Source organism: Triticum aestivum, chromosome 3D (assembly GCF_018294505.1).
Source record: "Triticum aestivum cultivar Chinese Spring chromosome 3D, IWGSC CS RefSeq v2.1, whole genome shotgun sequence".
Lineage (NCBI taxonomy): Eukaryota > Viridiplantae > Streptophyta > Magnoliopsida > Poales > Poaceae > Triticum > Triticum aestivum.
This window is the reverse complement of record NC_057802.1, coordinates 17,358,830-17,377,201: the sequence shown is the minus strand read 5'-3', so window position 1 is coordinate 17,377,201 and position 18,372 is coordinate 17,358,830. Positions and strand designations below refer to the sequence as shown.

Here is an 18,372-nt window from a genome sequence, read left to right as displayed (position 1 = left end):
GAACTCACCACTACCGGCACTCGGCGTCAGCGGCTGCCATGTGAGGAGGAATCCATCGCTGATGAGCTCCTGGTAGTCGCCGGCATTCACCTCGCCGGACGCCCCCAGCACCGGCACGGCGGTGGCGTTGCAGCCCGGCAAGGCGTACCCTCTATCGATCCTGCCGGACGCGTTGTAGCGCCCTCCCGCGCGGACAAACGTGTTGTTCCGGCACACCGTGTCCACCAGCCCCGCTCGGCGCGCCGTCCTCGGCTTCCTGGCGCAGTTGTAGAAGATGAGGTTCCGGTTGAGGAGGCTCATGTAGAACGGAGGCCCGATTTTGCTAGCGGTGTTGGCCGTGGGGACATGGCAGCTGGAACCATTGGAGAAGTCGCCGAGCTTGTGGACGTCGGAGACGAGCAGGGAGCCGTTGCCGTAGAAGATGTCGAGGATCTGGAGCCCGTACTTGCGCTCATAGTACCCAAGGTAGGGGACGTCGTCGTTGCAGTGGACCTGGAACCCCATCTGGGCGCATCGGTTCTCCTCGGAGCCCGAGAGGATCGCAAACGGGGCTGAGACGCTCACGTTGCCGCATCGCTCCGGCTCGCAGGCCGCCGCCGCGGCGAGCATCCGTGCCGGCATCGTGGAAGCGACGATAACGACGACGGCGACGGAGACGAAGAGGCAAGGCCCCAGGCGCCATGGGAACATGCGGGAGAGGATGATTCCGGTAGATGGCTAAGGCGAGTACGTAGCAGGATAATTCTTTGGCACAAAGTGGAGTGGATATGGAGGAGGATATAGAATTGTATCAGCTGTGATATTCATCGTACCTACTACGTATATGGACACCCATCAGGGAAGGGGCTCAGTGAGTGATCAGCCGGAACATTTGACCGGTGCAGCCAACGTCCACACACGCGCATTTCAGCCATCCCCGGTCGTGGTCGAGCAGTGATGCGACTGGACCGGATAAGATGCGAGCCCGGGCTCGTCGTGTCGATCGGCTGCGGCTGGTGCACGCTCCTGTCGGCCATGGACCCATGGGTGTGAGCTAGCTGGGTACTTGTGTGAGGACTGGTAACAGTGGTCGTACACGTGAACCGGTGAAACGTAAGCGCGGACTAGTAAACCTTTGACAGTACTCCAATTAGCTGATCATACGTATTGGCACGAATTTTCCACACAATGGCGTGTGCTCGTTACCGGCTTACAGCATATACTAAGTCTAATGTTTAGCATGTTTTCCAAAATCCGAAATTTTTACTAGAAGACTGATGAATCGCTTTTGAACCTTTTTCGAAACTACTGTCAGCCAGTGCCGACTTGAGAGTTGAGAGTTCAAATTGGGCTGATCGATCCAGTCTTGGTCCGTACGCTAGGTCTAGCAGCAACTTTCTTTCCACTTGTGCTAGTGTACGAGCATCTACTGATGCAAACTAGCACCCACGTACTTGTGCTAACGAGCACCTACTAGGCTACTAATGCAAGCTGGTACTACCCACTTGGGAGTAGTTTACTTTACCAAACTACTTTACGCACGACAGTTTGCTAGCCGATCCTTGCACGACAACTAATCCAAGGGTGCTACACTGGTAGAAAATGGGCCTTTAGTCCCGGTTCGCAAAGGCCTTTAGTCCCGGCTGTGCAACCGGGACTAAATATGCGCGACTAAAAACCCCCCCTAGTCGCGCCTCTTACGAACCGCGACTAAAGGCTTTAGTCCCGGTTCTCGTGGCTAACCGGGACTAAAGGCCCGTCCACGTGGGCGCCAGGGGTCCGTCGGGGCGGAGGACCTTTAGTCCCGGTTCTCGTGGCTAACCGGGACTAAAGGCCTCCTCCGCAGGTTTAGGGTTTTAGCCCCCCTAAACCTGGTTTTTTTGCGAATTTTTTTATTTTTTTTATTTTCAAATTTCTGAATTATTTTAACCTCTAATCTCTAATCACCACCCCTCATCACTGCTCAATTTATCCTCTAATCTCTAATCACCCCTCATCATTCCAAATCATCTAACTTCCCGGACGGTCACCCATCCTCTCACTACTCCAGCCTGAGCATGCTTAACTTCCGGGTTCTATTCTCCCTCGTTTCCAAGTCTGCACTTGTTGTTTTCCTGACAATAGTAGGATGTCAATTCTATTAACCCTCAGGAATTTAGCTTGAGCATGAAGTGACACATTTCACTGTTTGAGTTTGAAACTATTGTTTTAAAAAACAATAATTATTTAGTAACACTAATATTTCTGGAATAATTAGTTTGACCATTGTTTGACCACAGTTTGACCAGATTTGACCAAAATTTAAAAAAAATAAAATAATTATTTAGTAACATTAATATTGTAGAATAATTAGTTTGACCACAGTTTGACCACAATTTGAATTTTTTTGAATTTTTTTGCCTCTCCAGATCTTAAAAGCCCCGTATCTTTTTTCTGTTAGGTTTTTGAGGATTTTGAAAATGTTTTCGAGTAGATGATTTTTCATATAAAAAACTTTTTCATCCGAGTTCGTATGCAAAAGTTATGCCCATTTTAAGAAATTCCAGAGAGATTTTGCAAATAAAGTCGAAATTCATATTTGTTAATTTTCCCAACAACTAGACCACATATCACATGAGAAACTTATTTTATTTTATTTTTTTGACATTTGCATCATTTTCTTTTGGTTTTTCTAAAACTGAAAAGGCGGTCCAGGGGGGTAGAGTTTGATGGGCCCTTTAGTACCGGTTGGTCTGGCCAACCGCGACTAAAGGGCTAACCTTTAGTCCCGGTTGGTCTGGCCAACCGCGACTAAAGGACTTCGGGCCAGCCTGAGGACCTTTAGTCCCGGTTGGCCAGGCCAACCGGGACTAAAGCCCCTCCCGTCCGCCAGCTGTCGACCGAGCGCGCTGGGCCCAGATAGTTGGTCGCGGGTCTCCTCCCGAACCGCGACTAAAGACCCCTTTGGTCGCGGTTCGATTATTTTGGGGACTAATGGGGGCGTATGGAAGCCTTTTTTTCTACTAGTGCTAGTCCATGAATCAGACATGATGAAAGGCCCAGCTGCCTCATCGTGCACAAATCGTGCAAGCAGTGTCGTCGAAAAGCACCCGGCCGGGCTGTGAACTGAAAGCGAGAAAAATCGATCTAGGTAGTACATGGGCAGGCGCAGACGAATGCTACAAAGATCACCCAGGTAAAAAGGTAGCCGGGCCCTTTTCTTTGTGAAATCCACGCGTCACACTAAAACAAGTGGATGTCAGCCGGCTAGAGCACACAAGGATGAAATGCATCTACCCGACAGCCTACGGAAGATAAAAAGGGTACTGGCACTAACTTGCGCAATGCCAACATGCCTGCCGCCCAAGATGCAGTGGCTATGGTCAAGTGGGCGCACGCACAGTACTCAGCGACCAGGAAGGTGGAAGTGCCCGCCACAACTGGGCACGACGACTACTACGGGTCCACGGCCTTACCCTCAAACAAGAGATCGAGTGGCACGATGGATCGCTTGCTTGATCGGGTAAGGGAAATCCAAGCAAAGGCAAGGCACGTACTGGGCGTACGTCCGTCCTAGCTTAGCCACACACTGGATCGATCAAGAGATGATTTGACGGGCCAACTTACGCGGGGGCTTCCATGTCAGGAGGAAGCCATAGTTGATGAGCCGCTCGTAGTCGCTCGCGTTCGCCTTGCCGTGCGCGCCCAGCACCGGCGTGACGGCAGCGTCGCAGCCCTCGTAGCCGCCGTAGCCGCCCGTCTCGCCGTACCGCCCTCCCGCGCGGACCAACACCTCGCTGCCGTCACCGCACTTCATCCTCGTCCGAACCAGCTCCCTGTCACGCCGCGCCACGGCCACGGCCGACGCGGCCTCCGTGCAACGGTACAGGACGAGGTTCAGGTTGTCGGGGGCGATCATGAAGCTGGCGCCGACCTTGGCCGAGGTGTTCCAGACCGGCAGGCAGTCGTTGGACAACAGCTCCAGCTTGCCTGCGTCAGCGACTCGCAGGCTGCGTTGCCCGTAATCGATATCGATGATAGAGAGGCCGTAGCCGATGGGCACAGAGCTCCGTAGAACTGGAGTAGTGTTGTGAAAGCACGTGACCTCGAAATCTGGGACACCACACGCTCGCTCCAACTCGTTATGCCTGAGCCAGAACGGGTGGGAGATGGTCACGTTGCTGCATCTCTTGGCCGAATCCGAGCATCCTTCCCCTTGCTGCTCCTTGGCCGCCGCGACCGCGAGCATCATAGGTAGCCACAGCGCCCAGAAGAACCAGCAGCTCGGAGCCATGGGAGTGGAAGATTTAGCAAAGGAGCTCCGTGGATGGAAGGGTGGTCATAGGCTAGAGAGGGTGCCGCGGTCTGAAGAACTGAAGAACCAAAGATATATATATGGGAGGGCAGAGTGAGCGACGAACATTTGACTGGAAAACTGGGGCAAATGATCATCGTCCACATATACTGAAACGCCCCCAGTGAACACTTGGACTAGTAGAGCCATGACATATTAAATTTCTGGGTTACCCTTTGACGGGGTAATTTTTTTTTCTTTGCGGAGAAAAAATAGACGGGGTAATTAATCCATGACCATGACCTCTCTGACCATGTGATGTGATTTGAACAAGCTGCTTAGGCTGGGTTTTTTCGGTTGCGGCAACTTTGTGCTCTTTGTCTGCTATCTGGCCAGACTCTAATCTTGGTACAACCTTCACACTTGGCAGGTTACTTGTTTTCTTAAGGGATGACAGGTTACTGATTACTGTATCCAATAGAAAAGAAGGTTCTATAGCCCGATCAGTCACTGGGTTGCGTTTCACTGAAATTGCATGCAAATTTCTTTTTTGCAAGGGAAAATTCCTGTTCAAACCTAGAGTACACAAAATTTATTCAGATCTTTTTGACGGAACACATTTTATTCAGATAGGTATGTAGTCTAGATTTGCCGGTGTTTGAAAATCCTTTTTATTTCAGAGGCATTGTAAGGCCACGACAAGGGGTGGTTTTATTTTTTAGATAGCCACGGCCTAGGGCTAAGGTTCAAGACACGGTTCGTGGGCTGCGCAAACCAAACTCCACCATCGTGAGAATTCTAATTCATGACTTGTTGTCACAGATTGTAGCTAAATTGCAAGGGAGAATTCCAATTCAAACCTAGAGTAAACACATTTTATTCAGATAGATATGCTATTTAGATTTGCCAGTGTTTGGAAAATCTTTTTATTAAGAGGCATCAGAAGGCCACGACCAAGGGATTTTCTAAGATAGCCATGGCCTAGGGCTAAGGTTCAAAACACAGTTCATGGGCTACGCAGACCGGACTCCACCATTGTGGGGAATTCATATTGAGCAATGGTTGTGACAAATTGTCTCTAAATCGCACGGGAGCGAGCATGATGGTCCGGTCTCAACTTCGGCGCGAGTGGCAACTACTTCTCGGTGGTTTTTCCCTGTCTTTTACTTTTCTACTTTTTCTAAGGGTTATAATAGGTTTTCTTCCAAAAAAAACTCTTTCCTTTCTTTCATTCTGGTTTCTAGTTATTATTTATTGTTTTACTACATGAACATTTTAAAATGATGGACATTTAAAAAATCATAAATATGTTTTAAATCCATGATTATAATAAAAAGTATGAGCATTTGTTTCATTCGCATCTTTTTCCAAACAATAAGATTTTAAAATTCGTGAACACTTTTAAACTTTCGTGAGCATGTTAAATTAATAAAATATTTTATAAATTTTGAGAACATTTAAAAAATTCAAAATTAAGTTTTAAAGCAATTCATGTTAATCGAGTTTTAACAGAGCAAGAAGTAGCTGGGAGCGTGCCAGTTTTTCTTTTGATGGGACCGGTCCTCGCACATCAGCACTATATGGGCTGAGCCCATAGCACTTTATTAAACTATGAATAGGAGCACCCAGCATTCTGGGGTCGACGCGCTGCAATTCGGCCGAAAGTTGCAAAAAATAAACACAAGCCTATAGAAGTCCACATGTCTGAGGTCTATTTCTGACTGGGCTCTTACTTGATTATACACCTGAACAAGTGAACGAAGCCAATTTTGGCCATAGTGCAGACTTCAGAAGTTCAGAGTTCAGACTAAGCAAAAGACACTTATGGTGGACCCACTTCCACTTGTTAGTAGACGTCTAATGATGCACAGGTCTACTGGACACCTGTAAATAGCACAAGGATTCCAGGCCACCATGCCGGCAAGATATACTAGTATACAGTGATCCGGTAAATTCTAACTAAAACAAGCATGGCAATTTGGCTAGTGCAGGCAGGTCGCCCCACGTCAAGGGCAAGCGGAACATCCGCTGGTCCGCCACAATCAACTCAACATTATCATCGTTTGGTGACTAACATGATTTTTAGCTTTGGTTCCATACGGGAAATCCAAGCAAATTAGCTCACGTACGAACTTGATTAAATGATGATTTGACGAGTGAACTTACGTGGCGGATTCCATGTCAAGAGGAAGCCATCGTTCATGAGCTGCTCGTAGTCGCTCGCGTTTGCCCCTGCCGACGAGGCCGGCACCGGCACGACGACGGCACGGCAGCCATCCAAAGCGTAGCTGCTGTAGCTCCCGGTCACGTCATGAGACACTCCCACGCGGACAAGCACCTCCCACTCGTTTTCGCACCTCACTGTCGTTTGCGCCAGGCCTGTGTCCTGACGTGCCGCGGCCGCTGCTCCGTCCTCCTCTGTGCAGTTGTACAGGATGAGGTTCCGGTTGACGGGGGCGATCCTGAACGGGCGGTTCAGTTTGACCGAGGTGTTATAGAACACGGCACTGCATTTGTCGGTGGATTTCAACACGTCCAGCTTGCCCAGATCAATGGCATAGAAGCTGCGTTCCTCATAAGAGATGTTGAGGATTCTAAAGCCATTGTTCAGGGGTATAGAGCTCCGTAGAGCTGGAATACTCTTGTTGTTACAAGCGACATCGAAGTCCGGGTAGGGATCAGGACCGCATGATCTTCCCGTCTCTCTGTCGGTGAGGGAAAACGGATGAAGGATGCTGACGTTGCCGCACTTCATGGTCGAGCAGTCTCCCCCCTGCTGGTCCTCGGCCAACACGAGCATCGGCGGCAGCCACCACACACCGATGAAGAATAAGAACCAACAGCAGCTGGGAGACATCCGAGCAAAAGATTTGGGGAGATTGCAGTGGATAGCAAAGGGTGGTACCTGGATTCACTGGTCATGGGCTATGGCTGTGGGAAGGTAGATTACGCATAAGAGATAGTGCCGTGCTCGAAGCACGAACCACATATACATGACTGGAAATTTGGGCCAAGCGATCATCATCCAGGAAGTTTCCCAGTAGACTAGTAAGCCATGACTTATCAAATCTGCAAGTAAGGTATGCCATGACCTCCGGGCGCCCATGATGTCACCGGAACCAGGGCCAGGATATTTTGTGCTCTTTTTTAGACATTTATCTAATCTAATAAAAGAAACTTCTAACCTCTGTTTGCACATTTCTACGTCTAGACATGAAGTGCACCTTTTTTTTTTTGGCAACGCTAGCCTTTGTGATGTGTGACCTGGCCAGCGTACGGAAACCAACTTCTCAGCCAACTTAGAGATAGCAAAACTGTAGAACGATTATGGTCTTCTTGATCCAAATCACTTAAAGTGGATTTTGTTTTCATATTAATCATTTTTACTTACCTTTTGTTTTCATATTTATAATTTTACTTTTTTGGCCTTTTTGTTTTGATTTTTTGTTATTGTCTAATTTCTTCACTTTTTTAGTTCCATTTTTTTTCAAATTACTGGCTTATGATGTGAATTTATTTATAATTATATTTATTTGAATTTTTACTATACTTTTGTCGTAAATATATATTATATTTACACTTATTTTCAAAGTCTTGAACTTTTTTTCAACATGAATATTTGTTCTGAAATACAGGAACATCGCTTTTGACATACATGACCATTTTTCTTGTAGTTATTTTCAAATATATGGACTTTCTTTAATTATTATAAAATTAGTTTTACTATGAAACAAAAATATTTTACATGAACATTCAACATATTCTCTTGACGTATTAAAATCACTTTTTATAAGTCACTGAAGTCATTGCATTAAAATGACATTTTTTTTAAAGTATAGAAGTGTACCACATAGGCGCAGTTGCTAAAAAACCATAGGCCCCACTAACGAGCATTCGTAAAAAAAAAAAAACTAATGACGTACCTAGTGAGAGCACTAAGCTAACATGATTGATTGCTTGGTTCGGTTAGGGAAATTCAAGCAAATTAGGGACTGCGGCTAGCCGAACTAGAATAAAAGATGATTTGACTGGGTGAACTTACCTGGAGGGGGCAGTTCCCATTTCAGGAGGAAGCCACTTTGGATGAGCCGCTCGTAGTGGCTCGCGTTCGTCTCGCCGGACGGCAACACCGGCAAGACGATTGGAGCGCAGTCCTCCAAAGCATAACCGGAGTAGTTCCCGGTGGGGTCGTATGGCACTCCCGCACGAACAAACGTGTTGCTCGTGTTCACGCACCTCATCGTCTTTGTCTGCACCAGTTCTTTTTCCCGGCGTGCCGCTGCCGCAGCCTTCTCCGTGCAGTTGTACAAGATGAGTTCCAGGTTGACGGGGGAGATCTTAAACGAGGGGCCCAGTTTGACAGAGGTGTTCCAGATCGGAAGGCAGCGGTTGAAGATCTCGGGCTGGTCATGTAATAGTTGCAGCTTGCCCAGATCAACGACGCGCAAGCTGCGTTCCCCATAAGATATGTTCATGATTGCAAAGCCAGGGCTGTCGGGCACAAAGCTCGGTAGAAATGGAAAATAGCTGTTGTTGAAGCATGTAAGCTGGAAGCCCGGGGAACCAGGCGAACCACATGATCTTCCGGTCTCGAAGTCAGTGAACCAGAATGGATTTGAGATCCTAACATCGCCGCACTTGGCCGAGCAGACTTCTCCTTGCTGCTCCTCGGCCTCCACGAGCATCAGTGGCAGACACCACACCCAGATTAAGGTGAGGAACCAGGAGCTCGGCGGCATCGGAGTAGAAGGGATTTGGAAAGATTGCAGCGAGCGGTGCCAAAGGGGGTTGTGGTGGTCGGCTACACATAAGAGAGAAAATACCGTGGTCGAAGCATGGACCATATAAGGGGACGGCAAGCGAGCGGAGTACTATTAGCCGGAACATTTGACTGGAAAGTTTCTTCAGGCGATCGTCCTCCACGAAATTCCCCAATTGACTGACCCCTTAGACCGGAAAGCCATGACCTTTAAAACCTGAGGCCTTGAGAGCTACCCATTTTGTCCCTAAGCCATGACCATGACCTGACCCCGTGATGTGACTTGAACCAGGATGCTTATTAGGTACGCTGGTTCTGTCGGTTCCGGATACTCCATGCGCTTGTTCTACGGCATTCACACTTGACAGCGGTAACTATCAGTAGGAAGGAAGATCCTTGCACTGATTGGCTATTGGGGCTGCGCATTTTAGAAATTGAGTGCAATTTTCCGGTCTTTGCAGGGGAGACGTCTGTTCAAAGCTTGAGTTCACACATTTTACTTTGCGTCATTTTAGCTTTTGTAACGTGCAACTTGGCAAAGTTCTAAATAGTGGTTTCTCCAAGGACTTGAAAGCATCAAATGAATTTCCAAACTGATTCTTTACAGCGTCTTTTTAATTTAGCCTTCTCAACGATTTTCATTATGGAAACAACCACTAACTTTTTAAACCTGATAAGAAACCAACTATCCAGTGCAACGCGCCTCAAATAAGAGTCAAAGATGACACTCGGATAAAAGTACGAGCGAGGTTGCGGGTTTATGTATTTGCCCAGGTGGCCCGCCACTAAGGGGCTAAGACCCAAAACAAGGTTTGCCGGCTACGCTGACAAACCCTATTTGACGCCCACTAAAATGTCGGCATAACACAAACGAGGACGCATAATTGGGCCTAGCACATCTCCTGGGTCAGTCATTTCTATGTTTTGTTCTTCTTCTTTTTTTGGAATCTTCTCTAGTTTTCTGTTTTTTGTTTCCCATGTTTTTTAGGTGGTTTTTTTATTTTTCTAATTTTCCTTTTGGTATCAGTTTTATATTTATTTTTATACATCTTTCCTCTTTTGATTATTTTTCTTTGGTTCATTAAAAACTATGTAAATTCTTTAAACATCTGAATATAATTCTCTGTACATGTGAAAAAATAAAATATCTGATGAACATTTTATTTCACATATACGATTTTAAAAAGTCCATGGATTTTTTTATACATGAATATAATTGTTTGTACAAATGAACATGTCTTTCATTTCACGCAGTCTCTTGTGCACTTTTTCAAACTGATATTTTGACAACATTTTAAAATATTATTAAGCAAAATACATTTTTCACAAAAACAAAGACACGGGCTAACATGGGTTGTGGCAACAGCTGGCCCAAATAGCTGCACATGGTCGTTTGTCCACCTATTTGACGCTTAAGGACTCCGCTACGCCAGACAGAATTCCACTGTTGGGGGCCAACGCACCGTAATCCAACCCATATTAGCTACATGTCAGTCGGCTGAATTTCGAATCCGGGTCAGTCAATTCTGAGTGAAGGAAGGGCCTCCCTGGAGAGAAGGAAGGGGCTCGCCGTCATCACCCCCATTATCTATCTTAGGTGGGGGCGGAGGTGGACGGCGGTGGTGGGGCTTCTCCGGAGAAAAAACTGGACGGGGCGAGGCTAGAGGGATGACCGGGGCGGCAGCAAGACCGGCAGTGGGGCGGTTCAGGGGAGGACGGCGCGGTGAGGCGATCGCTGGAGCGCCGCCGGCCGCGGGGGGCAGGTGGCAGTGGTTAGGCTGGTGGTAGCTGGCGGCTTGGGGTCAGATTTGAGGTTGAAGAGAAACAGTGCATGCTCACAGGTTGAAGATGAAGTTGTGGACGTTGGATCTTGATCCAACGGTTGAAATAGAATGTTAGAAATCGACTGACCCTTTAAATTTTCTTCAGTCCACTGTCTTGTAGCCACTCCCAATCCAACAATCCAAAAGTTCCAAATAACTAATATGTTGTCTGAAGCTGAAAGTGTGACTTTGTCTAAAAAAAAAGAACTGAAAGTGTGACTGGACTCTGATTGGATTACCGAACAAGTGCGTGATGCCAATTTAGGCTGTATATATGGCCAACTTCAGGAGTTCAATTCAGACTAACTAGGGCCTGTTTGATTCACTGGATTTCTAAAATGTAGGAATAAGAAGAAGAAAACTAACAACTTCATCATAATCCTCGGTTAGTGAGTAGTAACATGTTTGATTGTTCCAACGATTATGGGAATCCATGAAAGTTACTTAGGCACCCCACGTCCTAGCTTAGGTACGAACTTGATTAAAAGATGATTCGACAGGTGAACTTACGTGCAGGGGGTGGATCCCATGTCAGGAGGAAGCCATCGCTGATGAGCTGTTCGAAGTTGCTTGCATTCGCCGAGCCCATCACCGGCACGACGATAGCATCACAGCCCTCCAAGGCGTAGCCGCCATAGTTCCCAGTCTCATCGAAACGCACTCCCGTGCGAACAAACACGTTGCTCGCGTTCGCGCATCTCACCTCCACCAGCGCCACCCTCTTTGTGCACTTGTACAAGATGATGTTCAGGTTGGCGGGGTTGACCTTAAACGGCACTGCCAGCTTGCTGGAGGTGTTCCAACTCGGGAAATTGCAGGTGCCGTTGGTGACGTTGAAGGCTTCCTCTTTGTGTACATCAACGATACGCAGATTGCGATCATCGTACGAGATGTTCATGATCGCAAAGCCAGTGGACCCAGTGAATCCAGAGCTCCGGAGAAATGAAATGTTGTTGTTTGAGCAACCGACCTGGAAGTCCAAGGGACCACACGATCTTCCCGCCTCCCTGCTGGCGATCCAAAACGGGCGGGAGATAGTGAGGTTGCCGCACGTCTTGGCCAAGCTCGAGCAGCCTTCTCCTTGCTGCTCCTCAGGCCCGGCGAGCGTCGGTGGCAGCCACCATACTACCCAGACGAACACCAAAAACCAGCAGCTGGCAGTAGCCATAGGAATAGAAGAAGATTTGGCCGTGGGGTGGTGGAGAAATGTGTATGAGAGGATATCATGGTTAAAGAAGGATATATGTGGACGAATCCTACGGTGGTACGAACAAATGACTGGAAAATCGGGGCTAAGCAATCGTCATCCACGAATTCCCTCAACCACCGCTTGGACTTGTAGGCCATGGTTTCTGAATCTCTAATCCTAACACCATTGACGGGTAAGCCATCAACATGACCTCTGTGTGCCCGCGATGTGACATGAACCTGGATGCTTATAGGCTGTTTGTTTCCATACCGGATACTCCATCCTTTTGTCAGCTATCTAAATACAAGATTCCTTCATCGAGAAAGTTTTAGATGCCAGATTCTAATATTTATACAACATTCAGACTTGACAGGTAATACTATGTCAGTATCCGACGAAAAAGATGATCATTTGTCAGGTTACTGGGTTGTGCATTTTGAAAACTCCGTGTAAATTTTAGTCCAGACGGAGATTTATCGTCGACCAAACATACATATTCACGTACTTGTCTTTCAAGTACGTCTTGTTCATGGATTCTTGGGTCGGGATAGGTTTGTACAGAGATCACATTTTACAGGGAAAAGAAAAACGATTCTCCATCTCAGGCAAGGTCATGCACGGAGTGCACCTGTTATGGGCTGGCAACGTCGCAGCCTTTCCAGAGTTAAGGGGAGTAAACCGAGGGTGCGTCTCACGGTGGTGTTACCAATGAAAAAAATAGCGCGCTACTCCCTCCGTCCCAGTTGTTTGACGCTAGTGTAGTGTACAAGACGCTCTTATATTGTGGGATGGAGAGAATATATTCCAACTAGACGCGATGATCATTAGATCAATAATCAATATCACCGGGCTTGAGTTGGGCTGTAATGCGAGGGATATTATCATTTCTTCGAGTTGAAGGACCCGTTTCCGTGGATCCCTTGGTTTGAACTTGAAAAGAAGATGTTATTGTCAAAAATTACTAAATATCTAAATCGGTTTCCATATTTATGCTGGAAAGGGGGAAGCACTAAGAATTAAATTGTCATCATCATTCATCAAACAGAGGCATCTAGCAAGAAATATTGAGATTTGAAAGGGCTGAGATGGCAGTTTTGTGGGATGACCGGATGGAGGAATAATATCTCCGTGCAACGGCGGAGCTGGGCCGCTGAGGCAGAAGTACCAAGGGACCGAGGTGGGTTGCTCCTGGCCTCCTACGGTCCTGCCGCCGGGCAGCCTGCCGCCTCGCTGAACATGGCCGCAGCCAAGGAGAAAGGGATCGAAGGGGAGCACGACGGCGGGCGGCGGCGGCCTGGCCGGCAGGGTAGGGTTGGCAAACGATAGCCTCTCGATCGCTAGGTGGTATTGGGCCAGCCTTCACAGACCTGAGGCCCAGCAAGAGGATTAAGAGTGGGCTGTGGCCCAGGCCAATCTTATTTTTTAGAATATGGGCTTGAAATTTTTCTGATGACCAAGGCCATTGCCTGGGCTGCCTGGGGCCCAGCTCCGCGGGTGGCTCACCAACGGGATTCCCCCCTCAAAAAAAAACGGCATTCATCGGCAGGCTAGACTGCCTCTTCCACAGCAACGACGGCGAGCCCCACTGGCTCCCTCTCCTCCAACGCGACGTCGGCACCGCATCTCCTCCGCGGTCCACGGCGGCGAGAGTGCGGCTCTTCTACACAGCAGCATGACGCTAGCTTTCTTCCCCCTCGGCGGGATAATTAAGCGCCGGCGACTGCACTTAAAGCGGGATGTATTCTCCTCTCTTTTGTTCCTCCTAGGGGAAATAGATATATCCCATATTCCGGTGCTGGTTTGTATATCGACCGGCGTAGGAATACCATGATCGGACAAACACAACGTGATCTTAATTGACGGCCTTTTTAAAAAAATGCGGGGGACAGCCCACTAAAAATCTCTTTTTTAGATGGGCTACTAAGAAAACTACTAATTGGTAGGAAAAACAAAATTATCCTTTTTAAATTTTAACTCCACGCAAATTTCTGTCTTTATAGGGGAAAAGTCCATTTCAAACCTAGAGTTCACACATTTATTGGGCATTATTATAGCATTTGCAACGTGGGACTTGGCTTAGTTAGACATTACGGTTTTTCCAAGAACATGTATTTTAAGGCTTAAATCCTTTTATTCAAACGGCAATCTAAAAATGCGTAGAATCTAAATCTTTAATATATTTTATTCAATAAAAATTAAATATATTAAGGATTGAGTTTTTCTTTTTTTTAGTAGCTACTATTCTTAAGCTATAGGCGGAAGCTAGTTTTGGTCCTTTTCTTTTGTGCGTGCTTGTTTCAGTGTCCTTGTAAACTTGAACATGCCGGTCGTTTGACCGGCTGAACCCTCTCTTGTTGTTAATATATTACATGCAGTTCTTCTGCATGGATCAAAAAAGAAGTATGATTGCTTTATAATCTAAAGCGGAGGAAAACCCTTTTTCGTTAAAGAAGTATGGAGCTAATGTCAAGGATAATATTCTGACCTGATAGCCAATAGCTCAATACCTATCATTGTGGGCCGAAGAGATGTAATTCAACCGAAAGTCCTATAAGTATATAGATATAGGCTTAACAGGCCGTGCGTCTGAAAGTGTATGGAGGACTGGGCTCTGTCTGGACTGAACAAGTGCAGCATGCCAATTTCGGCCGCAATGCCGACCTTACAAGATTCATAGGTTTTTTTTTCATTCCCAAAATATAAGGCGCCGGTTGACTTTTCTGGTCTTCGTTGCATAACTTTGACTAAGATTTTCACCTATTGTATCTCTATAAAACTAGTATGTAGGTATATGAAACAAAATTGTTTTGTAAGAAAAATACGACGATGCCATTTATATCCACGTGCTTTGATTGTATATATCAGTGGTCAAAGTCATGCATCAAAGACTGTGCAAAGTCAATCGCACCTTACATTTTGGGAAGGATGGTTAGGCCTTGTACAATGAAAGATGCTTAGGGTGGTGCTTAGAAAAATAAACCGGATTTTTCTGAAGCACCGGTGCCTATTTCTATAGGAGAGACGCTTAGTTAAGCGTCTATCCTGTACAAATAAGCACCGGTGCTTAAGAAATCCTGATTTATTTATCTAAACACCTCTCCTAAGCACCTCCCATTGTACAAGGCCTTAAGAAACCACTTGTTATATACCCACCAGTTCCACTTGTCCAATGATGCGTTGCTAAAATAAAACTTGTCCAGTGATACACGGGTCTACGTACCTACTTTTTTCTAAGATAAGTATACACGTACCTACTTTTTTTTGCGGGCAATATACACGTACCTACTGACCGCACTGGTCTACATGCCCACCACAAACCGAATCTTACGTACGTACCACACCTAATACTCTATTCCGTCTTCAAATTTCAATGGACAAAGTACGGTAATAACTAGTGCTGTCACCCCTGTGCTCCCAACGAGCTCGAGTAAATCTTGAACGAATTGCGTAAAAGTTGGGTAAAACCTTGGAACGGAGAAAGCAGGAGACGAACGTACGCGTTTACCGGCCAATCTCTCGTGCCGGCGCCGAGGTCAATCAGGCGCAGCAATCCACCAGTCAACCGTCAATGCCACCACCAACGATGTACTCAGCGTGTTAGCCGGTCAGCTAGCCGCCTGAATATCTACCGGGGAGAAGAAGAAAAGCCAAAGGTGAAATCTCCATGGGCCTACGCAAGATCGGGATGGCACCATGCGGCGGAAATGCAACGAACCAGGGAGGAAGATGAGACTAATAATCAAACGCGCATGTGCCGATATGGCCGTCCACGTCGGCACGCGCTGGTACAGTAGAGTAGAGGCAAGTGGCGGCGTGGGCGAACTCACCGGCGCATGTCGGGCCGCGAAGCTTCCCGCCGGGGCAGAGGCAGGCGAACGCCCCGAGCGCGTTCCTGTAGCGACACTGGCCCCCGCTCGCGACGCAGGCGGGGCAGTCGCCGATGCCGCCGGTGCCCGCCCAGTCCAGCAGGAAACCGGCCTTCAGCATCCGGCTGTAGTTGGCCGCGGTGGACACCGCCGCCTCCGTCCCAAGCACCGGGAGGTACGTGTAGGTGCAGTTCCCCGTCCGGATCGACGGCGGCTTGTCCCGGTCGTACCTCCCGCCGAGGTACGCGAAGACGGGTCTATCGCAGGTGGCGGTGGCGTTGGCGTACTCGCGCCCGCCCGGCTCCGTCCCGTTGCAGTCGAAGAGAAGGCACAGGGCCATGTTGGTCGGGCTTATGTTGAAAGGGCTGAGGGCCAGGCTGGAGGACATGTTGAAGTCGGCGCGGCACACGCCGTTCACCCGCCCGGAGAATCTGCTGTGGGAGGCGACGAGGGAGCTTGCGGCGTAGTCGATGCTGAGGACCTGGATGGCGGAGCCACGCATGGTCGCCGAGGTGCTGCTGATGCCGCACCAGAGCTCGAAGGCCGGGTGGCCGCAGGAGGGCTCCGGCGGGGTGTGGCTGGGCGCGCCGAGCCAGAACGGGTACTTGATGGTGAAGTTCCCGCACGCCACCGGCTCGCACTCGGCGTCCACCCCATGGTGAAGGAAGAGGATGAGGAACGATGCCAAGAACGGCAGGCTGGTCGCGGCCGTAGTCATCTACAGTAGATTCTAGAGTGGATTATGTGTCTCTGGTTGGGATGTGCGAAACAATGGAGTCTTTGGTGGGAGGATGTAGAAGCTGGCTAGGTGGACGAAAGGGGAAATGCCAATGGTGTGTGGCTTTGTTTGACTGCTCTTTTTCTATACCTTGGACTTTCTTTTATCAGCACGAGTGGGAAACCGGTGCTGCCTCTTGACTTTTGAGGGCTGAGAGGGCAAAAGAAAGCTCCACCTTGTGTGGTTCTAACAGTATTACTTATTTTTTGAGAACAACAGTATTATTTTTTAGCTACATATGTGGTTCCAAATTCATGATTGCGATGTGTATGTTGCCGGTAATTTAATTCCGGGCTCATGTCATATGTGCCGGCCTGCCGCATATGTGGACAACTCCTGGATCATGTGACTGTGTGATGAGTTATTACTACTAAAAGGTTGGTGATGTTTGTGATCAGGAGGAAGCAGGCAGAAGAAAGTCATGGATTAGTTTGTAGGTGGATGGAACTACCTTATCCCAACAGCATCACATCAGTAGAAATATGGGCCCGACAAGCTGGATAATCCCAAATTGAAAGTGTCTTTTTGTGATAATCGTAGTTAAAGTTTGTTGTTTTGGTAGCATCTAAAGCTTATTGATCTACCAAATGACAAGCGATTATGTTTTGTCCAATTTCGGTTGATTTCACGAATTTCGGTGAGATCTTGGTGAAATTTCCAAGAATTTCGTCATTCAGGGTTGAAGCCAAATATGTAAATAGTTTTCCGAATTTGGGAACATCCTTTGGGTTCCAAAGTTTCACCCGAAAACAAAATAATAAATATTGACAAATAGTTGACAGTGCTGGACACCTAGCTTTCTTGTTAGCAACATTTTGACTGGTTATATTTGAACACTTTGCTGAATAAAGCTCTCTGACTTTGACGCAAAATTAGTATTATGCCTTAGAAGGGACAAGGGAGAAAAGGGATGACCCCCACACAGTGATGGAACTGGGTCGTCGTCGGGTCCCGGGATACTTGTAAGGATTGCAACTATAGTACCCCAATATATCAATCAGTCGAAGGATTTCAGGGTCATGATCTGGAGCATGGCTCGGCCTAGTACTATCCTCGCCTCTAGCCTCGCACACTTGCCGGACAATCTATTGTATCGGTGTCGATGTGAATGACCATTACCGTCTACCCAATGCCAACACAACAATGTGTTTAGCGTCTTACGAAAATATCACCCGAGGCACAATACTGGCTTGTTATAGTGTGTTTGCTATGTACCGCTCATAGCGAACGATATAGTGTATTTGCTACAAATTGCGTGCTCCCACACTTCTCTGCGCTTAGATTTTCCTTGCCCAGTACAATACTGTTAGGAGCGATTTTGTTTGATTTCTTTCCTGGTTTTCGGTGAGAGCCTACATGGCAGTAGCCGCTCCTAGTTTTCTCATTGTGGTCCTTTTTTTCTTCATTGGTTCCCTTTTTTCTTCATTAGTAGCAACTAAAGCTTATTGATCTACCAAATGACGGGCATTATGTGTTGTTCCAGTTTCGGCCGATTTCACGAATTTCGGTGAGATCTTGGTAAAAATGTTGCATGGAATTTCGTCATTGAGGGTTGAAGACACATTTCTAAATAGTTTTTCCAAATTTCAAAACATCCTTGGGTTTCAAAATTCCACCCAAACCAAAATAATAAACCTTGGGAAAACAGCAAACTGTACCCGACAACTAACTTTCTTGCTAGCAACATTTTGACTGATTGTACTTG

At 47.4% G+C, this 18,372-nt stretch overlaps 1 protein-coding gene across 7 annotated transcripts in view; it reads right to left on the bottom strand.

Moving 5' to 3' along the window:
* LOC123076938 (LEAF RUST 10 DISEASE-RESISTANCE LOCUS RECEPTOR-LIKE PROTEIN KINASE-like 1.2) overlaps positions 1-18,372 on the bottom strand; it is a 32,795-nt gene that overhangs the window by 4,099 nt on the left and 10,324 nt on the right. The window contains exon 1 of one of the 7 annotated variants that reach the window (XM_044499099.1): positions 15,851-16,743. The exons of 1 other annotated variant lie outside the window; for it this stretch is intronic. In XM_044499099.1, the coding sequence (XP_044355034.1) occupies positions 15,851-16,607 (757 nt within the window). In that variant the 5' untranslated portion in view covers positions 16,608-16,743. Of the gene's footprint in view, positions 1-8; positions 1,646-3,585; positions 5,539-6,418; positions 7,730-8,294; positions 11,321-11,344; positions 15,043-15,850; positions 16,744-18,372 lie in introns of those variants that run through there. 5 more of the 7 variants (XM_044499104.1, XM_044499098.1, XM_044499101.1 and 2 more) reach the window with 5 other exon arrangements.